The following is a 24,280-nucleotide window of genomic DNA, read 5'->3' as shown; positions in this document are numbered from 1 at the left end:
TCCGTTAGTATACGTCGGACCCACGTGTCGCCACTATCAGTGATTGCAGACCGAGCGCCGCCACACGGCAGGTCTAGTCTAGAGAGACTCCCTAGCACTCGCCCCAGTTGTACAGCCGACTTTGCTAGCGATGGTTCACTGTCTACATACGCTCTCATTTGCCGAGACGACAGTGTAGCATAGCCTTCAGCTACGTCATTTGCTACGACCTAGCAAGACGTCATATTCAGATACTATTCTGAACAGATAATATTGTGAATCATGTACTGTCAAGAGCGTACCAGCCTTGTGTGAATGCTCTGAAAAGCTAATGATTTGCATATCACATCATCTTCTTCCTGTCGGTTAAATTTCGCGTCTGTAGCACGTCATATTCGTGGTGTAGCAATTTTAATGGCCAGTAGTGCATATTGACAGGTTCAGTTATGGCAAATAAAATAAAATGCAGAATTCACCAAACACAATGTCTTTTTAAACAACTGACTTACGTGTCCTCTTCTAAATTGTACTTCATAGAAAGACCATAAAGCGCTCATCATCCGAAAAGGTTGTTATGAATACCACAGAGTCTTATTTGACATGAATCTATTAGATATGAAATGTTATAGTTGTAAGTGGGCTGTTTAGGTTTTTATGTTGGTAACGCCACGTAGCGCTCTGTATGAAAATCACTGACTGTGCTGTGTGCAGTATGTGGCTGGTTGGACTCATTGTTGGAATATTCACTTGTCTAGTGTTTGGCAGTTGGATGTGAAGAGCGCGTAGCGTTGTGCAGTTGGAGGTGAGCCGCCAGCAGTAGTGGATGTGGAGAGAGAGATGCCAGAGTTTTGAGAACGGACGATCTGGACGTGTGTCCGCCAGAAAAAGAAAAGTTGGAAAGATGGATGTCATGAATTGACAGATCGTCTGTTCTCAAAACTCTGGCATCTCTCTCTCCACATCCACTACTGCTGGCGGCTTATATATATATATATATATATATATATATATATATATATATATATATATATATATATATATATATATATATGTATGTATGTATGTATGTACATATATGATGGCTTTTGTACGCTATCAAGGTAAATTCATTGTTTGTTCTCTATCAAAATCTTTCATTTGCTAGCTATGCCTATCAGTAGTTAGTGCCTTCAGTAGTTTGAATCTTTTATTTAGCTGGTAGTATTGGCGCTCGCTGTATTGCAGTAGTTCGAGTAACGAAGATTTTTGTGAGGTAAGTGATTCATGAAAGGTATAGGTCATTGTTAGTCAGCGCCATTCTTTTGTAGGGATTATTGAAGGTCAGATTGCGTTGCGCTAAAAATATTGTGTGTCAGTTTAATGATGATCAGAATAAGTAAAGCGAAAACTGTTTTAGTACTTGAGTTTTACTCAGCTGTTTGAAAAACAAATAACGTAGAAGTTTAGCAGCACAGTAATTCATAATTTTTCTAAGGGGTCGTTTCATAGCGGAGGACAGTAAATGTTTATTCTACACTGAAGCGACAAAGAAACTGGTATATGCAAACGTATTCAAATACAGAGATATGTAAACAGGCAGAATACGGCGGTGCGGTCGGCAACGACTATATAACACAACAAGTGACTGGCGCAGTTGTTAGATCGGTTACTGCTGCTACAGTGGAAGGTTATTAAGATTTAAGTGAATTTGAACGTGGTGCTACAGTCGGTGGGCGAGCGATGGGACGCAGCATAGTACCTCCGAGGTAGCGATGAAGTGGAGATCTTCCCATACGACCATTTCACGAGTGTACCGTGAATATCAGGAATCTGCTAAAACATCAAATTTCCGACATCGCTGCGGCCAGAAAAAGATCCTGCAAGAGTGGGACCAACGACGACTAAAGAGAATCGTTCAGGGTGACAGAGATCCAACCCTTCCGCAAATTGCTGCAGATTTCAGTGCTGACCCATCACCAAGTGCCTGCGTGCGAGCTATTCAACGAAACATCTTCGATATGGGCTTTCGGAGCCGAAGGCCAACTATTGTACCCTTGACGACTGCACGACACAAAACTTTACGCCTAGCCTGAGGCCGACAACACCGGCATTAGACTGTTGATGACTGGATACATGTTGCCCAGTCGGACGAGTCTCGTTTCAAACTGTATCGATCGGATGGACGTGTCTGCGTATGGAGACAACCTCATGAAACCATGGATCCTACATGTAAGCAGGGGACTGTTCAAGCTGGTGGAGGCTCTGTAATGGAGTGGGGGCATGTATAGTTGAAGTAATATTGGACTCCTGATACGTCTAGATACGACTCTGACAGGTGACACTTACTTAAGCATCCGGTCTGATCACCTGCATCTATTCACGCCCATTGTGCATTTCGACGGACTTGGGCAATTCCTATAGGACAATGCGATGCCCCACACGTCCAGAATTGCTACAGAGTGCCTCCAGGAACACTCTTCTGAGCTTAAACACTTCCTCTGGCCACCAAACTCCCCAGACATGAACATTATTGAACATATCTGGAATTCTTTGCAAAGTGCAGTTCAGAAGAGGTCTCCACCATCTCGTACTCTTACGGATTTACGGACAGCCCTGCAGAATTCATGGCGTCTGTTCCCTCCAGCACTGCTTCAGACATTAATCAACACCATGCCACGCTGTGTTGCGGCAGTTCTGCGTGCTCGCGGAGACTCTACACGATATTAGGCAGGTGTACCAGTTTCTTTGGCTCATCTGCGTAAATCATGTAGTGAAAAGTACAAACCAATGTCAAGATTTAAATAGCACCCTAGGACCAACAAAGGACACGTCTCCAGACCCTTTACCGAGAACCAAACTGAGAACATTTCTTTTGATAGTTTCACACCTGAGGCAGCTAGGAAAATTAAGTAGCTTGAGGCTTCACATCGTTCACTGAAATCATACTTTCCAGGAGCTGCACAGCTACGAGAATAAAGTAGCTTGAGGTTGGTTGGTTGGTTGGTTGGGGAAGGAGACCAGACAGCGTGGTCATCGGTCTCATCGGATTAGGGAAGGAAGTCGGCCGTGCCCTTTCAGAGGAACCATCCCGGCATTTGCCTGAAATGATTTAGGGAAATCACGGAAAACCTAAAGCAGGATGGCCGGACGCGGGATTGAACCGTCGTCCCCCCGAATGCGAGTCCAGTGTCAACCACTGCGCCACGTAGCTTCAGGCTTCACATCGTTCACTGAAACCATGCTTTCCAGAAGCTGCCTGGTGCATTTCCGACCTGTTGCTCTACCAGAGCGTAAGTTCCCTGGCAGACCGTTCCAGCTTCTCAGTTACACGTTATACAGGGTATTTCAAAAATGACCGGTATATTTGAAACGGCAATAAAAACTAAACGAGCAGCGATAGAACTACACCGTTTGTTGCAATATGCTTGGGACAACAGTACATTTTCAGGCGGACAAACTTTCGAAATTACAGTAGTTACAATTTTCAACAACAGATGGCGCTGCAAGTGATGTGAAAGATACAGAAGACAACGCAGTCTGTGGGTGCGCCATTCTGTACGTCGTCTTTCTGCTGTAAGCGTGTGCTGTTCACAACGTGCATGTGTGCTGTAGACAACATGGTTTATTCCTTAGAACAGAGGATTTTTCTGGTGTTGGAATTCCACCGCCTGGAACACAGTGTTGTTGCAACAAGACGAAGTTTTCAACGGAGGTTTAATGTAACCAAAGGACCGAAAAGCGATACAATAAAGGATCTGTTTGAAAAATTTCAACGGACTGGTGTAACGCCGGAAATGCATATCCTCCTATTTCCATCTATTGTACTATTATTTTTTTTCCTTGCTTTGTTACCTCAAGAATGACATTTCTGTCTCTTTGTATATTGTAATTGTTTTACTGTTTGTATATATATATTTATACATTTATGTCGATGTATAATTGGTTGTTTTGTAAATATTATTTGTATTTTACGCTGGGTCTTGCCTAAGGAAAACTGCTATCGAACGATTACATCGATAGGTCGTGTGAAGATTCAAAGTGTGTAGGAATTTTTGGTAGTGTTAACTCTGCCGCGTGGCGTGCAGGCTGAGCAGAGGGAGTCTGGCTGGAGTAGCGAGTGGAGCAGGTGTGTTGTGTGACGCTCCCGCGAGTTGCCGCGCTTTCAGGGTTTGGCAGCATGAAATTGCGATCGACTTGCGATGATAGTTTCTGACATGGTGTCGCGGACGGGAAACATTAACTAGCGCACATCAAGAGCCCGTTTCGTCTGGTAACCGTGTCGAGAAGAAGGCGCGCCAACATCCAGCTTCTGCAACAGCGACGGCCGACGATGAGTGACTGTCACCACCTCCTCGACCGACGGCTTCAAACCTTCAATCAACCGACGAGGAAGACTGGACGCACGTAAAGTTTTAGAACTGTATGGCAGACCTCAGCTTTTCAAACTGTTCCATTTTCGTCACTATAATTACAGCAACTTAGCATGAACGTTTGTTGCTCATTGTGCCAATTGCATTACCAAGCAGAGTCCCTTCCTTTTCCGAAATGAACCCGAGTGTCGTTGAAATTCAAACGCCAGCATTAAAGTAATGTAGCTAACTCGTTTTCACTGCTTTAATTTAAAGTTCAGTTATGGCATTCATAGTTGGCTACAATATTCAGATTACACAAGCACGAATTAAGAGTGCGAGCTTGTTACCGTATTTTAGCTTACCTGTGACTGCAGCTCAGCTTGGTACGTACTAAATTTTACTATTGTTAATTGTTCAGAATCATTTAATTCAAGTTCAAAGTTAAATCTCGTATTTCTAAATTGCGTAGATTCAAGTAGCTTTTGAAATGATTGTTGAGGTAGTCCAAGACTAACCGTATTTTACTGAATTTCGATGTGCTTCAGGAAGAAAGCTCAGTATTAACTTCAGTCACTAAATTAACTTTCGATTTTCTGGCTTTATTAATTATTTTGCTAAATTAAGTCAGAGTGTAGCGAAATTTATTACTTCTGACAAACTTTCAGTTTTCACACTACACGTGTCAACCTTCAGTTGCCACGCTTCTAGTGCTAATTATATGTGTAATAACCTTTCTTTTTCAGTTACTATAGTAATAGTCCTTAGGACTGGCGACCGTAAGTTTCCCCAAATCTCAAATATCTAATTACCGCTAGTTGATTGTTGACGTAACGGCTGCACATTTACTTTCTTGATTAACTTTACCCCTTTTCAAAATTAATTTCCACCAGTTTCATTAGCACTTTTCCTTTCATTTAGATGTAACCCTTTCCTCCCTCTTTACCGACAGGTTAACTTCGGTGACGATTGCTTTTTCAAAATTCCCATTAGGTACACGCAGTTTCATTTTTCACTGTCATTAAGGTCGATAAGTGAGGGGGAGTTTACACGTGGCGACCTGGTGACAGGACAAGCTTCAGATTTGAGGTTGTTCTGGACACGAATTTTGCATTGTGCAAATCTCGTAACAAAGTATTGGTTACGTACAGGCCGTTACGTCAGCGAGAATAAGTAGTGGGAGTAATCCTAATTAGATTTGAGATTTGGCATTTATATTGAAAATTATTAAAATGAGTGAAGGCAACAATTGCCAAAATTTGGCAGACTTGGGTACGGAACAATCGGTCGAACAGTGGGAAACGCGCACCGCGGTACCCATTGTTCTCGGGCAGGCGGCTAGCATGAAAGACGCGACCGACGAAACGCAACAAAGAGCAGAAATGGAATTCCAAACTTTAGAAAATGTTTCGGAATCGGAAGTGAAAATCAAATCTGAATCCCTTGATGACGAATACAGAGGGACAATTAAAGAGGAAGCCGCTACGGAAGAAAAACCGGTAGTTTCCGGGAATTTAACTGATTTATTGAATGTTTTGATTAACGAAATCAAGAGTCAATCGGCCAAGCTAGAAGATCAGGCTGCCAAGCAAGAAGCTCAGGCTGCCAAGCAAGAAGCTCAGGCTGCCAAGCAAGAAGCTCAGTCTGAAAAAATTGAACGGATGCTAGACAATCAGAACAAAGCTATTAACATTGTTAACAACAATGTTGGAGTTGTTAACACAACAGTTGATAAAATCAAAGAAGATATTGTTGTAATTAATACCGAAATCGGTAATCTTAAACAGGAAATGATAGGCGTTCAGGCGGAAATTGCGAGCATAAATACTCGTTTTGGTTCCGAAATTAGCAGAATCGAGAAAAGTGTAGGAGAAGCAGTTGCTCCGCTCATCGAGAATAAGGTGACGCAAAAAATTCAATTAGTGAAAAAAGAGGATCAAAAGAAGGTGGAAACCTTAAAGGCTTTAGTATCCGAAGTAGATACCAAAGTGACGAAGCAGGCTAATACCTGCGAAGAAAAAAAAAAGGGAAGTAGAAACGCTTGCGACAACCACTTGCCAAGTAATTACGAGAGTGTCGGAATTAGAAAAGAAACGTGACGAAAAACAGAGCTATGTGCCAATCTGTGCACATAGTTCGGAATTGTTGACGAAAGAGGAGCGGTTCGACCCCTTGAAAAAAGGCGGTATACACGCGACGGATTTCATTAAAAATTGTGAAAGAGTTTTACCCAGATCATGGACTAATGAGAGAAAAATTAATGCGGTTATTGATGTGCTGGCTGGTGATGCCAAGCGTTGGGGCCTAAACCTCAACATTACGAACCTAACTTTTGACGAGTTTAAAAATTTGTTTCTGGCTGAATACTGGTCAGAGCAAAAACAGTTAAGTGTCTGGCGCGAATTTGTCGTATCGAGGACCTTCGATGCGAATTCGCGCGGTTCGATGAAGGAGTTTTGTGAGGGCTGGATCCGCAAGTTGGAATATTTGCGTGATCGCCGCACGGAATCCGAAATAGTCTGGGAACTCTACAGGAAGCTTCCAGATGACACAAAACGCTACGTAGGAAGCAATCACAGTACAATCAATGATTTCCTGGACAGAGTTGAGGACGAGGACAATTGGCGCAATAATCGTGACAGTGGTAGCGGCCGTGGTAACAACAACGGGTACCACAGCAACCACAACAACGATAACCATGGGAATAATGCATACCGCAACCATGGCAGCAATAACAATAATGGTTCGGACCGTAATAACAATCGGTACAATGCAAATAATAACAGGAATGACGGAAACCAGTATCATACTAACGTGATACGGGCTTCACAGAATAGTAATAACGCCAGAGGGTGTGATCAGCCGCCTCAGCAGCATCCGGGGAGCGTATCTGCTGGGACGAGACAGGGAAACCATTAGCCGCGCCGGTGAGGGGCCGACCGGGCGTGGAGAAATTTTGGCGGCCCAATAACAGGAGAAAACCCAGGTGTCGTCGTTATGAAAATTCCGTGTGGAATAATCAACGGCGGGAGAGTGTGCCAGTGTTAAGAGAAAGGAGTGCGCCCACAAGAAGTAGATCAGCTGTATACACGGCAGTAGAAAATACATTCACTGTCAGTGAGAACAATTTAAGTAGTGTTCCGGAAATCGATTATAAAGTGGCAGCTGTAATACCCACAGCGGAACTGGAGATTGAGTTTAATAATGATTCACAAGTGTTGAGAGAAGATCAGATGTCGGATAAAACGTTCGTCATCGAGCGAGGGGATGCAGAGAGGGATGAGGTCTGGTTAAGGCAGTTCGGTCGCTTATACGACGAACTAAGAGATTATAGGGGTCTGTATGGGAGAAGCGTTTATGGGGAGCGCGGGCAGGATTTGCCGCGTCTCGTCCCGCAGGAAGATAGTGTTTGTGAAATGATAGAAAGTTCTAGCCCTAACCGGCAGACTTTACCAGAAACAGTTGATGTTAATGGGGAGCACGAGCAAGATTCATCGTGTTTCGTCCCGCAAGAGTTGGATGTTGAGGTAGTAACGGAAAGTTCTGGCCCTAACCGGCAGACTTTACCGAAAGTTATAGTGGTAGAAGTAGCCGACCCATCCGACGCAAACCTCCAGTTTAAACATTGCGAGAGTATTAAGGAGAAAGATTGCGAAAATTTTAGTGATAGCCGGACACGATTGGTAGAAAAGCACATAGATTACAGCGTGTATGAGGTTAGAGCTGACGTTATACGGTCAGACGGTAGCAGTGTGGGTTGCGCAGATCCAGAGGAAGTAATTGCAGATAATACTGGGCACATTCCTCCAGGTAGATTGGCAGATGAGATTAATCTGACCAAAGTGGAATCAACGAAGGTGACGATTAATGAATTGATAGCAAAGCAACACTCACTAGTTGACGAGTTACAGGAAAAGGTTTCGGTATTGGAGGCGAAGCTACAGACTAAGCCTCAGGACAAACGTGTTGAAATTAAAACTGTATGTGAACAGAGGCTGAAAAAGCCGCCAGATAAGCCGGATTTGGGATCAAAGCCGGATGGTTTTTTCTGGAATGACCTGGATATAGACGAGGATTTACTGTGGGAAAATAAAGAAACAGTCGAGGACAAATGTAGACAGATAATAGTGTCTGTTAATATGCACGACCTACAACTAAACGTGTTGATTGACACCGGTGCAGAATTGAGTGCTGTATCTGGGAAAATATTTGAGTTACTGAAAGACAGACCTGGCACCGTAGTTATGCCAGTAACAGGAGTGAAAATTATCGGTGCTACTGTGAAGGCCAGTAAACCGGTCACAAAACAGATTTTTGTCCACTTCGAGATATGTGGGGCACGATTTGAACAAGAGTTTGTCTTCGTGCCAGACTTAACTACGGAAGTAATTATCGGGTTAGATTGGCTATTAAAGTACCGTTCAGTGATTAATTGCGAAAGCAATACTTTGACATGTACGTCACAAGATAAAACGATAGTAGTTAGTTTTGACGAGGCAGGAGACGGTGTTCATAAGCAATACCAGCCTATACACATTGTTAACTGGCCGGATGACATTGATGTAGGAATGAATTTCAACTGCCGTAACGTGAGGAATTTCGGCATTGACAAAAGTGTAGAAAGTGAGTTGGAAGAGATAATCAAATTCCCTCCACGGATTGACATTAGTATTGGTGTGAAAAAAGATCGTTTGCGAGAAGTAATGAAGGTAAAAGCCGACGCTCGCATACGTCGTCATGACGCTAAAGCGCGTTTTGCTAAGTTTGCAATCGGAGACTTAGTACTTGTGAAAGCTCATGAGAAATCGAGCGAGATAGACAATGAAATCTCTAAATTTAAGTTTGTTTATAATGGACCATATAAAGTCATTGGTATACCTCACACAAATGCTTATTGCTTAGAGTATCCAAGCTCTGGAAAACGATTAGGTATACGGAATATTGTAGACTTGAAATTGTACCAACCTAGGATCGATTAATACTACACAATGGGTAACTTGTACAGTATGTAAATATAGATTGTAAGATTTAAGGATGTGCCATGTTACGATGCTTTTGCCTGACCTATAGGTCATTAAAAAAGTTGTAATTAATAAGTAATTAATTTTGACTAAGTGATTTAAGAGTAACTGATTAGTAATGATCTGAAAAATCCAAGCTGCTAGTTTAATTTTTCAGCTGAGTCACAGTAGATTAAGGAATGTAAATATGATATTGTAACTTGCTGTAATATTTCATGAATGTGTGTTTTTATTAGTCATTGCCGATGTACTTAGATGCTGTTTTAAGTTTCAGGCTAGTACATGCGTGTGATGATGGACAGTGTTGAGTTATCCACTGTGATAGTATTAAGGGACTCCTTGAGATTACTCGGGAGTGAGTTTTTCCTTAAGAATTCAGTGACATGGACGTTCTGGAAATGCCGTTACACAGGCGAGTGAGATCAAGCGTGCCGCACGGGCGGGCGCAACAATACTGGCGAGGCGGAGCCGCTGTCGGCTCTTGTGTCGCTGTCGGCTCTTCTGCCGCTGTCGGCATTCTTTGTACTTGCGAGTACGGCAGGCTGAGTTTTTTTTCTTCCTGGACAGCTGATGTGAGAGAACTCTGCTGTCAATATTTATGTTTTTGTCGATCTGTTGTATATTATTTTCTTGTTTAGCGTTAAGTGGACTCTCATGCCGAGAGTATTAATTATGAAAAGGTTATGTAAAATGTGTATTCTATGTAATTAATTATTAATTTACGTATTTTGATATACCTGTTTTTTTATCACCATGTACTCTGGTTAATTTTGTAAATAGAATTCCATTTCTTGATACTGTTAGGAATTTTGATGATGTTAGAATAGCTAAACCATTTTCTATGTTTTCTGTGAATTTTGATATGTTGTCAGCTTGTTTTATTTTGTGCAAGATGACAGAGTGGAATAAGATTAGGAGTGTCTCCACTCAATTATTATGGTCTAAAAATTGATTTATGCTTAATTAGACGAATGCTAAATTTTGTTGAGGTTTTGAGCATATGCATTTCCGCTGTTTCTTTTTTGGGACATTTTCTGAGTCTGTTTAGGTTACATGAACATCCTCAGACAATGTGGGGCACGTGTAACGCCGGAAATGCAGATCCTCCTATTTCCATCTATTGTACTATAAATTTGTTTTCCTTATTTTTGTTACCTGAATATATGACATTTCTGTCTCTTTATATATTGTAATTGTTTTACTATTTGTATATATATGCATTTATGTCGATTTATAATTGGTTTGTTTCGTAAATATTATTTGTATTTTTACGCTGGGTCTTGCCTAGGGAAAACTGCTATCGAACGATTACATCGATAGGTTGTGTGAAGATTCAAAGTGTGTAGGATCTTTGGTAGTGTTAACTCTGCCGCGTGGCGTGCAGGCTGAGCAGAGGGAGTCTGGCTGGAGTAGCGAGTGGAGCAGGTGTGTTGTGTGACGCTCCCGCGAGTTGCCGCGCTTTTGGGGTTTGGCAGCATGAAATTGCGATCGACTTGCGATGATAGTTTCTGACATGGTGTCGCGGACGGGAAACATTAACTAGCGCACATCAAGAGCCCGTTTCGTCTGGTGACCGTGTCGAGAAGAAGGCGCGCCAACATCCAGCTTCAGCAACAGCGATGGCCGACAATGAGTGACTGTCACCACCTCCTCGACCGACGGCTTCAAACCTTCAATCAACCGACGAGGAAGACTGGACGCACGTAAAGTTTTAGAACGTTATGGCAGACCTTAGCTTTTCAAACTGTTCCATTTTCGTCACTATAATTACAGCAACTTAGCATGAACGTTTGTTGCTCATTGTCCCAATTGCATTACCAAGCAGAGTCCCTTCCTTTTCCGAAATGAACCCGAGTGTCATTGAAATTCAAACGCCAGCATTAAAGTAATGTAGCTAACTCGTTTTCACTGCTTTAATTTAAAGTTCAGTTATGGCATTCATAGCTGGCTACAATATTCAGATTACACAAGCACGAATTAAGAGTGCGAGCTTGTTACCGTATTTTAGCTTACCTGTGACTGCAGCTCAGCTTGGTATGTACTAAATTTTACTATTGTTAATTGTTCAGAATCATTTAATTCAAGTTCAAAGTTAAATCTCGTATTTCTAAATTGCGTAGATTCAAGTAGCTTTTGAAATGATTGTTGAGGTAGTCCAAGACTAACCGTATTTTACTGAATTTCGATGTGCTTCAGGAAGAAAGCTCAGTATTAACTTCAGTCACTAAATTAACTTTCGATTTTCTGGCTTTATTAATTATTTTGCTAAATTAAGTCAGAGTGTAGCGAAATTTATTACTTCTGACAAACTTTCAGTTTTCACACTACACGTGTCAACCTTCAGTTGCCATGCTTCTAGTGCTAATTATATGTGTAATAACCTTTCTTTTTCAGTTACTATAGTAATAGTCCTTAGGACTGGCGACCGTAATTTTCCCCAAATCTCAAATATCTAATTACCACTAGTTGATTGTTGACGTAACGGCCACACATTTACTTTCTTGAGTAACTTTACCCCTTTTCAAAATTAATTTCCACCAGTTTCATTAGCACTTTTCCTTTCATTTAGATGTAACCCTTTCCTCCCTCTTTACCGACAGGTTAACTTCGGTGACGATTGCTTTTCCAAAATTCCCATTAGGTACACGCGGTTTCATTTTTCACTGTCATTAAGGTCGATAAGTGAGGGGGAGGTTACACTGGGAACGTGACGGATGAACGTGCTGGAAAGGTAGGGCGACCGCGTACAGCAACCACAGAGGGCAACGCGCAGCTAGTGCAGCAGGTGATCCAACAGTAGCCTCGGGTTTCCGTTCGCCATGTTGCAGCTGCGGTCCAAATGACACCAACATCCACGTATCGTCTTGTGCGCCAGAGTTTACACCTCTATCCATACAAAATTCAAACGCGGCAACCCCTCAGCACCGCTACCATTGCTGCACGAGAGACATTCGCTAACGATATAGTGCACAGGATTGATGACGGCGATATGCATGTGGGCAGCATTTGGTTTACTGACGAAGCTTATTTTTACCTGGACGGATTCGTCAATAAACAGAACTGGCGCATATGGGGAACCGAAAAGCCCCATGTTGCAGTCCCATCGTCCCTGCATCCTCAAAAAGTACTGGTCTGGGCCGCCATTTCTTCCAAAGGAATCATTGGCCCATTTTTCAGATCCGAAACGATTACTGCATCACGCTATCTGGACATTCTTCGTGAATTTGTGGCGGTACAAACTGCCTTAGACGACACTGCGAACACCTCATGGTTTATGCAAGATGGTGCCCGGCCACATCGCACGCCCGACGTCTTTAATTTCCTGAATGAATATTTCGATGATCGTGTGATTGCTTTGGGCTATCCGAAACATACAGGAGGCGGCGTGGATTGGCCTCCCTATTCGCCAGACATGAACCCCTGTGACTTCTTTCTGTGGGGACACTTGAAAGACCAGGTGTACCGCCAGAATCCAGAAACAATTGAACAGCTGAAGCAGTACATCTCATCTGCATGTGAAGCCATTCCGCCAGACACGTTATCAAAGGTTTCGGGTAATTTCATTCAGAGACTACGCCATATTATTGCTACGCATGGTGGATATGTGGAAAATATCGTACTATAGAGTTTCCCAGACCGCAGCGCCATCTGTTGTTGAAAATTGTAACTACTGTAATTTCGAAAGTTTGTCTGCCTGAAAATGTACTGTTGTCCCAAGCATATTGCAACAAACGGTGTATTTCTATCGCTGCTTAGTTTTTATTGCCGTTTCAAATATATCGGTCATTTTTGAAACACCCTGTAGAACTTCCCTATAATAGCCTACGCTACTAACATGTGCTAGGACAGAAGCGTTCGACTTCAAGGTAATCGAGTCTGATGGTAGTAGGAGAGGAATTTTTGGTTGCCAGTTTTGATGAAGGAGGGCCGGTTGCATAAAATTATTATTATCAGTTATGTACCTTTATCCTGGGTTAAATCACAAGCTTCTCTGCAGTTACGGCGTTTGAAGAAGATGGGAATTTGTCGTTCGACCGCTATCTTGGTACTACTGAATAGCAATAGGATATGTATCATCTACATCTACATCTACATACATACTCCGCAATCCACCATACGGTGCGTGCGGAGGCTCCCTCGTATCACAACTAGAATCTTCTCTCCCTGTTCCACTTCCAACCAGAACGAAGGAAAAATGACTGCCTATATGCCTCTGTACGAGCCCTAATTTCTATTATCTCATCTTTGTGGTCTTTCCGCGAAATATAAGTTGGCGGCAGTAGAATTCTACTGCAGTCAGCCTCAAATGCAGGTTCTCTAAATTTCCTCAGTAGCGATTCACGAAAAGAACGCCTCCTTTCCTCCAGAGACTCCCACCCGAGTTCCTGAAGCATTTCCGTAACACTCGCGTGATGATCAAACCTACCAGTAACAAATCTAGCAGCTCGCCTCTGAATTGCTTCTATGTCCTCCCTCAATCCGACCTGATAGGGATCCAAACGCTGGAGCAGTACTCAAGAATAGGTCGTATTAGTGTTTTATAAGCGGTCTCCTTTACAGATGTACCACATCTTCCCAAAATTCTACCAATGAACCGAAGACGACTATCCGCCTTCCCCACAACTGCCATTACACGCTTGTCCCACTTCATATCGCTCTGCAGTGTTACGCCCAAATATTTAATCGATGTGACTGTGTCAAGCGCTACACCACTAATGGAGTATTCAAACATTACAGGATTCTTTTTCCTGTTCATCTGCATTAATTTACATTTATCTATATTTAGAGTTAGCTGCCATTCTTTACACCAATCACAAATCCTGTCCAAGTCATCTTGTATCCTCCTACAGTCACTCAACGACGACACCTTCCCGTACACCACAGCATCATCAGCAAACAGCCGCACATTGCTATCCACCCTATCCAAAAGATCGCTTATGTAGATAGAAAACAACAGCGGACCTACTACACTTCCCTGGGGCAGTCCAGATGATACCATCACCTCCGATGAACACTCACCATCGAGGACAACGTATTGGGTTCTATTACTTAAGACGTCTTCGAGCCACTCACATACTTGGGAACCAATCCCATATGCTCGTACCTTATTTAGGAGTCTGCAGTGGGGCACCGAGTCAAACGCTTTCCGGAAGTCAAGGAATATGGCATCCGTCTGATACCCTTCATCTATGGTTCGCAAGGTATCATGTGAAAAAAGGGCGAGTTGCGTTTCGCAGGAGCGATGCTTTCTAAAGCCGTGCTGATGCATGGACAGCAACTTCTCTGTCTCAAGGAAATCCATTATATTCGAACTGAGAATATGTTCAAGAATCCTGCAACAAACCGATGTTAAGGATATTGGTCTGTAATTTTGAGGATCCGTCCTTCTATCCTTCTTATATACAGGCGTCAGCATTGGATTTCACTCTTTTTGTTCTCATTTTCACCATACGACTATCTTTCACTGATACGACAGTAAATTTGTCTGTCTACCTTAGGAAAGGTGCGTAACGAAAGCAAAGGAAGAAAAAAATATCTGTTTAAGCGGATATCTCAAACATTGTGATTGAGTTTGTTACCAGTTATCAATACCTATGAGACATCTGTTTCGCAGACTTATGGATGAAAAACAGTTGTGTTCTGATACTTGATTCACCCATCAGTCCCCAAACAAGCTCCTTAAATATGTACACATGGAAAATAAACTTTCTGTACCTGAGACTCAATAAAAGTTTAACACTCTTACTTTTCCTTATAAGTAATTTAGTTAATGTGAGATCTTCTATCTGAAGACTTGTATAGAGCCCATACACCATTTTACTGTATAAAGCGTAATCTTGAGCAGACCATATCTCTCTCTCTTTCCAAGCATTTATTCGACTTGTGGGGTCTGCTGGTTAATCGGATGTGATATGATAATTTTCAAGGGGTGGCTAGATGCCCTTCCCGTCGCCACCCCGTACCCCCTGGGAAAGAATTAGTGTACCCCAACTGTCTGTGTCTGGTGTAACCCATGGAACAGTTCGAATGTGTTCGGATCTGTGCGAGCCGTGTAACAGGCGGAACGTGGGGACCGGCCTGGTATTCACCTAGAGGGATGTGGAAAACCGCCAAAAAGCCATATCCAGGCTGGCCAGCACACCGGCCTTCGTCGTTAATCCACCGGGCGGATTCGATCCAGGGCCGGCGCGCCCACCCGAGTCCAGGAAGCAGCGCGTTAGTGCTCACAGCTACCCTGGCGGGTCTTGAGCGGACCATATACACTAAACAAAATGTTATATTATGATAGATAATGTACTTCTGATTAGGTTACTCTTTGATTTATAGACAGGGATGGAAAAAAGTGTGGAAACGCGAAAAACACACATTACTATGCCTAATACAGTGTAGGAAAACAGTTGGCATCAAAACAGCTTCCCGTCTTCTCGGAATGGATGAATACAGGACTTGAGTGGTTTTCACGGGAATCGTATGCCATTCTTTCTGCAAAATAGTGGCAAGTTTAGGTATGGAGGTGGACAGCGATCAGGCACACTTGTCTGAGACAGTTCTTCGTCGTGCTCACAAAACCAGTCCTGGACGATGCGAGATGTGTGCACAGGGACTCTGTCGTCTTGGAATACGGCACCACCACTGGGGAACAAACACTGTGCCGTGAGATGGACCTGGTCAGCCAAAATGGTCAAATAAACCTTGGCACTAATGCGACCTTTCAGAGTAACCAAGAGGCCCGTGGAATACCCGATATGGCTGCCAAAACCGCCACCGAACCCCCACCAAGTGTCACTCTTGAGACGTAAGTACGGCCAGAAGTTGGAAACAGTGTCAAACAAGACTAATCTGACAAATAGCTTTCATCCACTGCTCTGCAGTCCAGGTTTGACGGCTTCAGCACCACGTTTCCCTCTTACTGTCATTTTCATCGCTGGTAAGTGGTACTGGAATTCCAGCTGGCCCTGCAGTTCCCTGCTCATGGAGCTCCCTTCTTCATGTTTTCCTGCTTCCAGGTTTCGCGAGTGTGACATTCAGTTCTGCAGTGATGTTTTCAACTGTCGTCCTCTTCTTTTTCGTCACAATCCTGTCAATGTCCCACTTGTCACGATCGCTCAACACACACTGTTGCGTCTTATCGGACGATGTTTTTCCGCTTTCCCTGTATGCGGTACAATTAGTCGACACCGTGACTCTTCAAACACCAATCACTTCGGATCCCTTGAGTACGGAAGCACCCACCACTGGAGCAACATCGATTTGCCCACGTTCGAATTTACTTAGCTCCGGCATAATGCACTCACAACCACAGAGACTACTCTTTTGGCGACGAATGACATTTGGAATATATTCCCGCGCATTGCAGGTACCGTTTGTGGTTAAATACGAGATGCATTCAAGTTCTAAGGCCTCCGATTTTTTTTCTCCGGACTGGAAAGAGATAGAAACATGCGCATTGTTTTAAAATGAGGCCGCGTTCATTGTCAATACGTCCCAGAGATGGCAGCACCGTATGGCAGATGGAATTTTACCGCCAGCGGCGAGAATGAGAACTGTTTTAAATACTTAAAATGGCGACGTTTTCCTTACTTGAACAGCGTGCAATGATTCGTTTTCTGAATTTGCCTGGTGTGAAACCAATTGAAATTCATCGACAGTTGAAGGAGACGTGGTGACGGAGTTATGGATGTGTCGAAAGTGCGTTCGTGGGTGCGACAGTTTAATGAAGGCAGAACATCGTGTGACAACAAACCGAGACAACCTCGGGCTAGCACAAGCCGATCTGACGACATGATCGAGAAAGTGGAGAGAATTGTTTTGGGGGATCGCCGAATGACTGTTGAACAGATCGCCTCCAGAGTTGGCATTTCTGTGGGTTCTGTGCACACAATCCTGCATGACGACCTGAAAATGCGAAAAGTGTCATCCAGGTGGCTGCCACAAATGCTGACGGACGACCACACGGCTGCCCGTGTGGCATGTTGCCGAGCAATGTTGACGCGCAACGACAGCATGAATGGGACTTTCTTTTCGTCGGTTGTGACAATGGATGAGACGTGGATGCCATTTTTCAATCCAGAAACAAAGCGCCAGTCAGCTCAATGGAAGCACACAGATTCACCGCTACCAAAAAAATTTCAGGTAACTGCCAGTGCTGAAAAAATGATGGTGTCCGTGTCTGGGACAGCGAGGGCGTAATCCTTACCTATTGCGTTCCAAAGGGCACTATGGTAACAGGTGCATCCTACGAAAATGTTTTGAAGAACAAATTCCTTCCTGCACTGCAACAAAAACGTCCGGGAAGGACTGCACGTGTGCTGTTTCACCAAGACAACGCACTCGCACATCGAGCTAACGTTACGCAACAGTTTCTTCGTGATAACAACTTTGAAGTGATTCCTCATGCTCCCTACTCACCTGACCTGGCTCCTAGTGACTTTTGGCTTTTTGCAACAATGAAAGACACTCTCTGTGGCCGCACATTCACCAGCCATGCTGCTATTGCCTCAGCGATTTTCCAATGGTCATAACAGACTCCTAAAGAAGCCTTCGCCGCTGCCATTGAATCATGGCGTCAGCATTGTGAAAAATGTGTACGTCTGCAGGGCGATTACGTCGAGAAGTAACGCCAGTTTCATCGATTTCGGGTGAGTAGTTAATTAGAAAAAAAAATCGGAGGCCTTAGAACTTGAATGCACCTCGTACAACAGCGCAATCTGCAGGCATGGCTACCATCTTCATTTATGTTCAAACATGCAGTTCTCGCTGAGTTTCGATATTTTTTCTTATTTTGTTATCTCAGCTCCACACTGACTGACTTGACTCTGTGTGGAAATAAAACAACTCTACGTATCATGTTATTCGTGTCACTGATTGCATTGATTCTATTCCCATCAACGACGTTGTTATTTTAACATACACTATGTGATCAAAAGTATCCGGACACCTGGCTGAAAATGACTTACAAGTTCATAGTGCCCTCCATCGGCAATAATGGAACTCAATATGGTGTTAGCCCATCCTTAGCCTTGATGACAGCTTCCACTCACGCAGGCATACTTTCAAGTAGGTGCTGGAAGGTTTCTTGGGGAATGGCAGCCCATTCTTCACAGAGTGCTGCACTGAGGAGAGGTATCGATGTCGGTTGGTGAGGTCTGGCACGAAGTCGGCGTTCCAAAACATCCCAAAGGTGTTCTGCAGCTTTCAGGTCAGGACTCTGTGCAGGCCGGTCCATTACGGGGATGTTATTGTAGTGTAACAACTCCGCCACAGGTCGTGCATTATGAACAGGTGCACGATCGTGTTGAAAGATGTAATCGCCATCCCCCAATTGCTCTTCAACAGTGGGAAGCAAGAAGGTCCTTAAAACATCAAGGTAGGCCTCTTCTGAGATAGTGCCACCCAAAACAACAACAGGTACAAGCCCCCTCCATGAAAAAATGACCACACTATAACTCCACCGCCTCAGAATTTTACTGTTGGCACTACACACGCTGGCAGATGACGTTCACCGGGCATTCGCCATACCCACACCCTGCCATCGGATCGCCACATTGTCTACTGTGATTCGTCACTCCACACAACGTTTTTCCACTCTTCAATCGTCCAATGTTTTCGCTCCTTACACCAAGCGAGGCGTCATTTGGCATTTATCGGCGTGATGTGTGGCCACTCGACCATGAAATCCAAGTTTTCTCACCTCCCGTCTAACTGTCATAGTACTTGCAGTTTGGAATTCCTGTGTGATGGTCTGGATAGATGTCTGCCTATTACACATTGCGACCCTCTTCAACCGTCGGCGGTCTCTTTCAATCAACAGACGAGGTCGGCCTGTACGCTTTTATGCTGTTCGCGTCCCTTCACGTTTCCACTTTACTATCACATCGGAAACAGTGGACCTAGAAATGTTTAAAATCTTGCATAGAGACGTATGACACAAGTTACACCCAATCACCTGACCACATTCGAAGTCCTTGAGTTCCGCGGAGTGGCCCATTCTGCTCTCTCACGATGTCGAATGACTACTGAGGTCGCTGATATGAAGATCCTGGCAGTAGGTGGCAGGACAATGCACCAAACATGAAAAACGCATATTTTTTGGGAGTGGCCAGATACTTTTGAACACATAGTGTATTTCTGTGTCTTAATATGGAAGTATTGGAAGTATGCGAAGTATGCGAATGTTAATAGATCTCAAATTCGTTGGTTCAAAAATGGTTCAAATGGCTCTGAGCACTATGGGACTTAACATCTATGGTCATCAGTCCCCTAGAACTTAGAACTACTTAAACCTAACTAACCTAAGGACAGCACACAACACCCAGCCATCACGAGGTAGAGAAAATCCCTGACCCCGCCGGGAATCGAACCCGGGAACCCGGGCGTGGGAAGCGAGAACGCTACCGCACGACCACGAGATGCGGGCCTCAAATTCGTTGCACATAATATTGTTCTCTTATTGTGGCTAAGTACAATGTATTAAATCTTTGTAGAGCAAGACAGTGGCACGTAATTGCAATAGCACAACAAAAAAACAGCTACACAAAACTGATGCCGCGTTTAGATAAAACGGAATTTCAGAATTACATATTCGTTTAGGCGGAAAAACCGCTCTCGCATCTCACCAAGTACTGTTAAGCGTCCTATAGCTCAAGTCCCGACTGTGACGGGCCAAAATCGGAACGATGCGCCACGTAAGTAAAGTGCCGCATGTCATTGCATTTAGATAACTGTTGGACTGAAAACCACTAAAAATTATGTTGTCTAAGTGATGCTAATTGTTTTCCACGTACATATTGTGAATTAATGTGAAAATGTTCTTACAATTTTATAGAAGATTATAGGGGAAGAAGGGTATCTCAACTTGTCTGAACTGAGGAATGCGTGCAAATTCGTTGCGGAACGTAAATTTGAGCGTCGATTTTCTGTATTGGTGCGCCATAGTGATCTATATGCTGAGTACGGCACGCGCTAAACGGCCGAGTACGATGTAAACAACACGAGCGCTCGCTCCGCGGCAGAAACACAAACAGCGCGTCCTCACCGCAGCACAGCCAAAGGCCAACTACCTTACCACTGAGCTACCCAAGCACGACTCACGCCCCGTCCTCACAGCCTTACCTCTGTCAGTACCACGTCTCCTACCTTCCAAACTTCACAGAAGCTCTCCTGCGAACCTTGCATTCTAGAAACTTAAATAATGTCTACCGTATGAAATCTCAAAACGAATTGCAATGTAATAATTCCTGTGATTAGCTGGCTGTACAGACAAGTTCTGAAAGCCAATAAATTATTTCTAGCATTGTATTCGGTTCACTCTTGATTTAACAATCCGTGATTTCTCGTAACTATAAAATACATTCCGATACATTTCGATTCTGTATTTTGTGAAGTAGAAGATCAGAAGTATGGTATTTGTTTCTTTATTTCTCGTTTAACATCTCGTGTATATCTAACGTCTCTTTTCAGATGTAAGTGTGTAACGGACTTCACTACCGAGGAACGTGTTACTTGTATCGTCTAGTACAGAATCACAACTGAAGATTCGGTTAACTCTCCAGCTGAGATAGGGTGCTGCTGCGAAGCATGAAACAGTATCTCACCTGCAGGCTGGTAAGATTCACTTCGACGAAGACATCCTTCACCTTGAGGTGGTCTCCTTCTGGCGCGACGATCACGAAACCCGTGGCATTCAGGTCTTTAACAGTTATGCTGTAAGTAAAGAAATTAATATCAGTATGCGCTTTGAACTGTTCATACTAAGTATGTGCGCTACGCAGGTATATTGAAAGAAAAGAATAATTCAAATATTTTTCAGATTAATTGCCAGTGTAGGAATACTTCAGAGAACAAAGATGAGTTCAGAGCAACAGGTTGGAATAAATGACTACGTTGAAGCTGGGAACCATGGCTGACCTGTGCTCAAATGTCGCAGGATCCAGAAGCTCACTAGTGCGAAAAATTTCTGCTTCATGCATTACTTGGATTACGTGATACAGCTACCTGCATTATACAGGGTTATTACAAACGATTGAAGCGATTTCACAGCTCTACAATAACTTTATTATTTGAGATATTTTCACAATGCTTTGCACACACATACAAAAACTCAAAAAGTTTTTTTAGGCATTCACAAATGTTCGATATGTGCCCCTTTAGTGATTCGGCAGACATCAAGCCGATAATCAAGTTCCTGCCACACTCGGCGCAGCATGTCCCCATCAATGAGTTCGAAAGCATCGTGGATGCGAGCTCGCAGTTCTGGCACGTTTCTTGCTAGAGGAGGTATAAACACTGAATCTTTCGCATAACCCCATCACTTCATCACTGAAAACAAGTTTCGCACTGAACGCATCCTCTTCCATGAGCTGTTGCAACCGCGCCGAAAATTCAAAGCGTTTGACTTTGTAATCGGGTATCAGGGCTTGTAGCAATTGTAAACGGTAAGCTTCTGCTTTAGCCTTTTCCGTAAGATTTTCCAAACCGTTGGCTGTGGTACGTTTAGCTCACTGCTTGCTTTATTCGTCGACTTCCGAGGGCTACGCGTCAAACTTGCCCGCACGCGTTCGACCGTTTCTTCGCTCACTGCAGGCCGACCCGTTGATTTCCCCTTACAGAGGCTTCCAGAAGCTTTAAACTGCGCATACCATCGCCGAATGGAGTTAGCAGTTGGTGGATCTTTGTTGAACTTCGTCCTGAAGTGTCTTTGCACTGTTATGACTGTCTGATGTGAGTGCATTTCAAGCACGACATACGCTTTCTCGGCTCCTATCGCCATTTTGTCTCACTGCGCTCTCGAGCGCTCTGGCGGCAGAACCCTGAAGTGCGGCATCAGCCGAACAAAACTTTATGAGTTTTTCTACGTATCTGTAGTGTGTTGTGATAATATGTCAATGAATGGAGCTACAGTGAATTTATGCAATCGCTTCAATCATTTGTAATAGCCCTGTATTTGTTAAGCGTGACCAGTAGCAATCTTTTATTGAATCTACAAAGCCTCCATTTCTCCAGCAAGACACCACAGATATATCGAAAAAAATCGCTACTAGTTATTATTTGCTGTTTAATGTTGTATTTAGTAGGTTCGTATATAACTGGAATTACTCGTTCAGCAATTCCACCAGTGGAAAAATGCTCCTATCGGAGCACAGAAAATGCGAGTAGACTGATCAGCCAGGAGATTATGACCACCGACCTATTATCTGTTTAAACCGGTCCAGGCGAAAGCAGCGTAACCTGACAGGGAATGACAAACACATGGATTGTAGAATCTGTTGGCGCTCTGCCCATGTGTGCAACATGGAAGGCGAGCAACCTACCCGAGTTTGATCGAGGGCAGATTGTGATGGCCGGGACTCTCAGCACGAGCATTTCGGAAACTGCACCACTTGTCGGGTGTTCGAGGAGTGGTGTAGTGAGCTTCTTCAACACGTGGCAAAACTGAGGTGAAACCACGTCTAGACGACGTGGGTTTAGGCGGCCATCCTTCATTATAGATGTCGGACGTCGTAGGCTGGGCAGACTGGTAAAACAGAACAGGCGGCGAACTGAGTCGGAACTAAGGTCAGACTTTAATGGCAAGCAGAATACTAGCGTGCCCGCATCTCGTGGTCGTGCGGTAGCGTTCTCGCTTCCCACGTCCGTGTTCCCGGGTTCGATTCCCGGCGGGGTCAGGGGTTTTCTCTGCCTCGTGATGGCTGGGTGTTGTGTGCTGTCCTTAGGTTAGTTAGGTTTAAGTAGTTCTAAGTTCTAGGGGACTGATGACCCTAGATGTTAAGTCCCATAGTGCTCAGAGCCATTTGAACCATTTTTAGAATACTGGCGTACCTGAACACACAGAACACCGAACACTCCTAACGGTGGGTCACTGCAGCCGACGACGTACGCATGCGCCAATGTTAAGCCACGACATCGGCAATTACGATTGAAATGGGCACGTGGCCTTCGGCACTGGACGTTGGCGCAGTGGCAGGGCGTTGCACGGACTGATGAACCCCGATACCTTCTTCATCATGCCGATGGGGAGGCGCAAATGCGTCGTCTTCCTCGATACCTGTACTGGAGCACGAAGACAGGCTGGCGAACGGCTCCATTATGCTCTGGGGGCTTCGACCATAAATATAATAGACTGGCCCTGACGTCATTTTCGTGGTTCCAACATCTCTGGGCTGAAGTCACGTGAATGTTGGCAAAACATGGTTGTTTCCTGTTGCGCTTATGGCTGTACTCAGCGTTTTGTCGGGGAAATGGCATTACATTTCACGTGTAAGTGTGTCTAAGATAGTACAGATGCGTTTATTGAAATCTGCTGAAGTGACTTTTATATGTTTTTTACACTTGAAATAGAGTATCACGTAAATTAAAGTGTTGAAAGTGATGCCTGTAAACTCAGACTCATATTACATTTTGGAAAGTATCTGTGACGATTCGGTTACAGAAGTAAGTATAACTGTTTCTCGTTCCTACTCATAGGTTCTGTAAGGATGAAAACCGAAGGCAGCTTTGGATACAGGCCTTGAAACGGAAAAACTTTAAGCCGTTTGCACATACGCGCCTTTGCTCGAAGCACTTCGAGGAGAAGTGTTTTGATAGGTTAGTTATTATTTACAATGTGTATCTATAATTTGTATTTACAGTGTCTGTCATTTTTAAACCTAGGCTCCAAAAATATTTTCTGAAACTGCAAAGTCTCACCTTTCATCTAAAATATCATTATTTTAAACTAATAGTTTAAACTTTTGTAAGAATAGTGGGAACTGAATCTTTGAAGTGCACCTAAAATTGATACTCTAAAATGGACCTGCTCCTAAAGTAAACAATTTTGACACCTATAATTGACATAATTCCCATAGCCCATTTTCTTTTATAAGTGACTAAAGCTCGAAACGTGGCGAATACAATGTTTAAAGTTTTGACACGAGCCCACTCTTGCTGTTTAAAAGAATTTTAACGACATTTTAC

At 43.7% G+C, this 24,280-nt stretch overlaps 1 protein-coding gene across 1 annotated transcript in view; it reads right to left on the bottom strand.

The window, feature by feature from the left end:
- LOC126161267 (uncharacterized) overlaps positions 1-24,280 on the bottom strand; it is a 181,267-nt gene that overhangs the window by 1,714 nt on the left and 155,273 nt on the right. The window contains exon 5 of the mRNA XM_049917006.1: positions 20,923-21,031. Coding sequence (XP_049772963.1) covers positions 20,923-21,031 — 109 coding nt within the window. The remainder of the gene's footprint in view (positions 1-20,922; positions 21,032-24,280) is intronic.

This window comes from Schistocerca cancellata, chromosome 2 (assembly GCF_023864275.1).
Source record: "Schistocerca cancellata isolate TAMUIC-IGC-003103 chromosome 2, iqSchCanc2.1, whole genome shotgun sequence".
NCBI classification, from domain to species: domain Eukaryota; kingdom Metazoa; phylum Arthropoda; class Insecta; order Orthoptera; family Acrididae; genus Schistocerca; species Schistocerca cancellata.
This window is presented reverse-complemented; position numbering and strand designations above follow the sequence as displayed.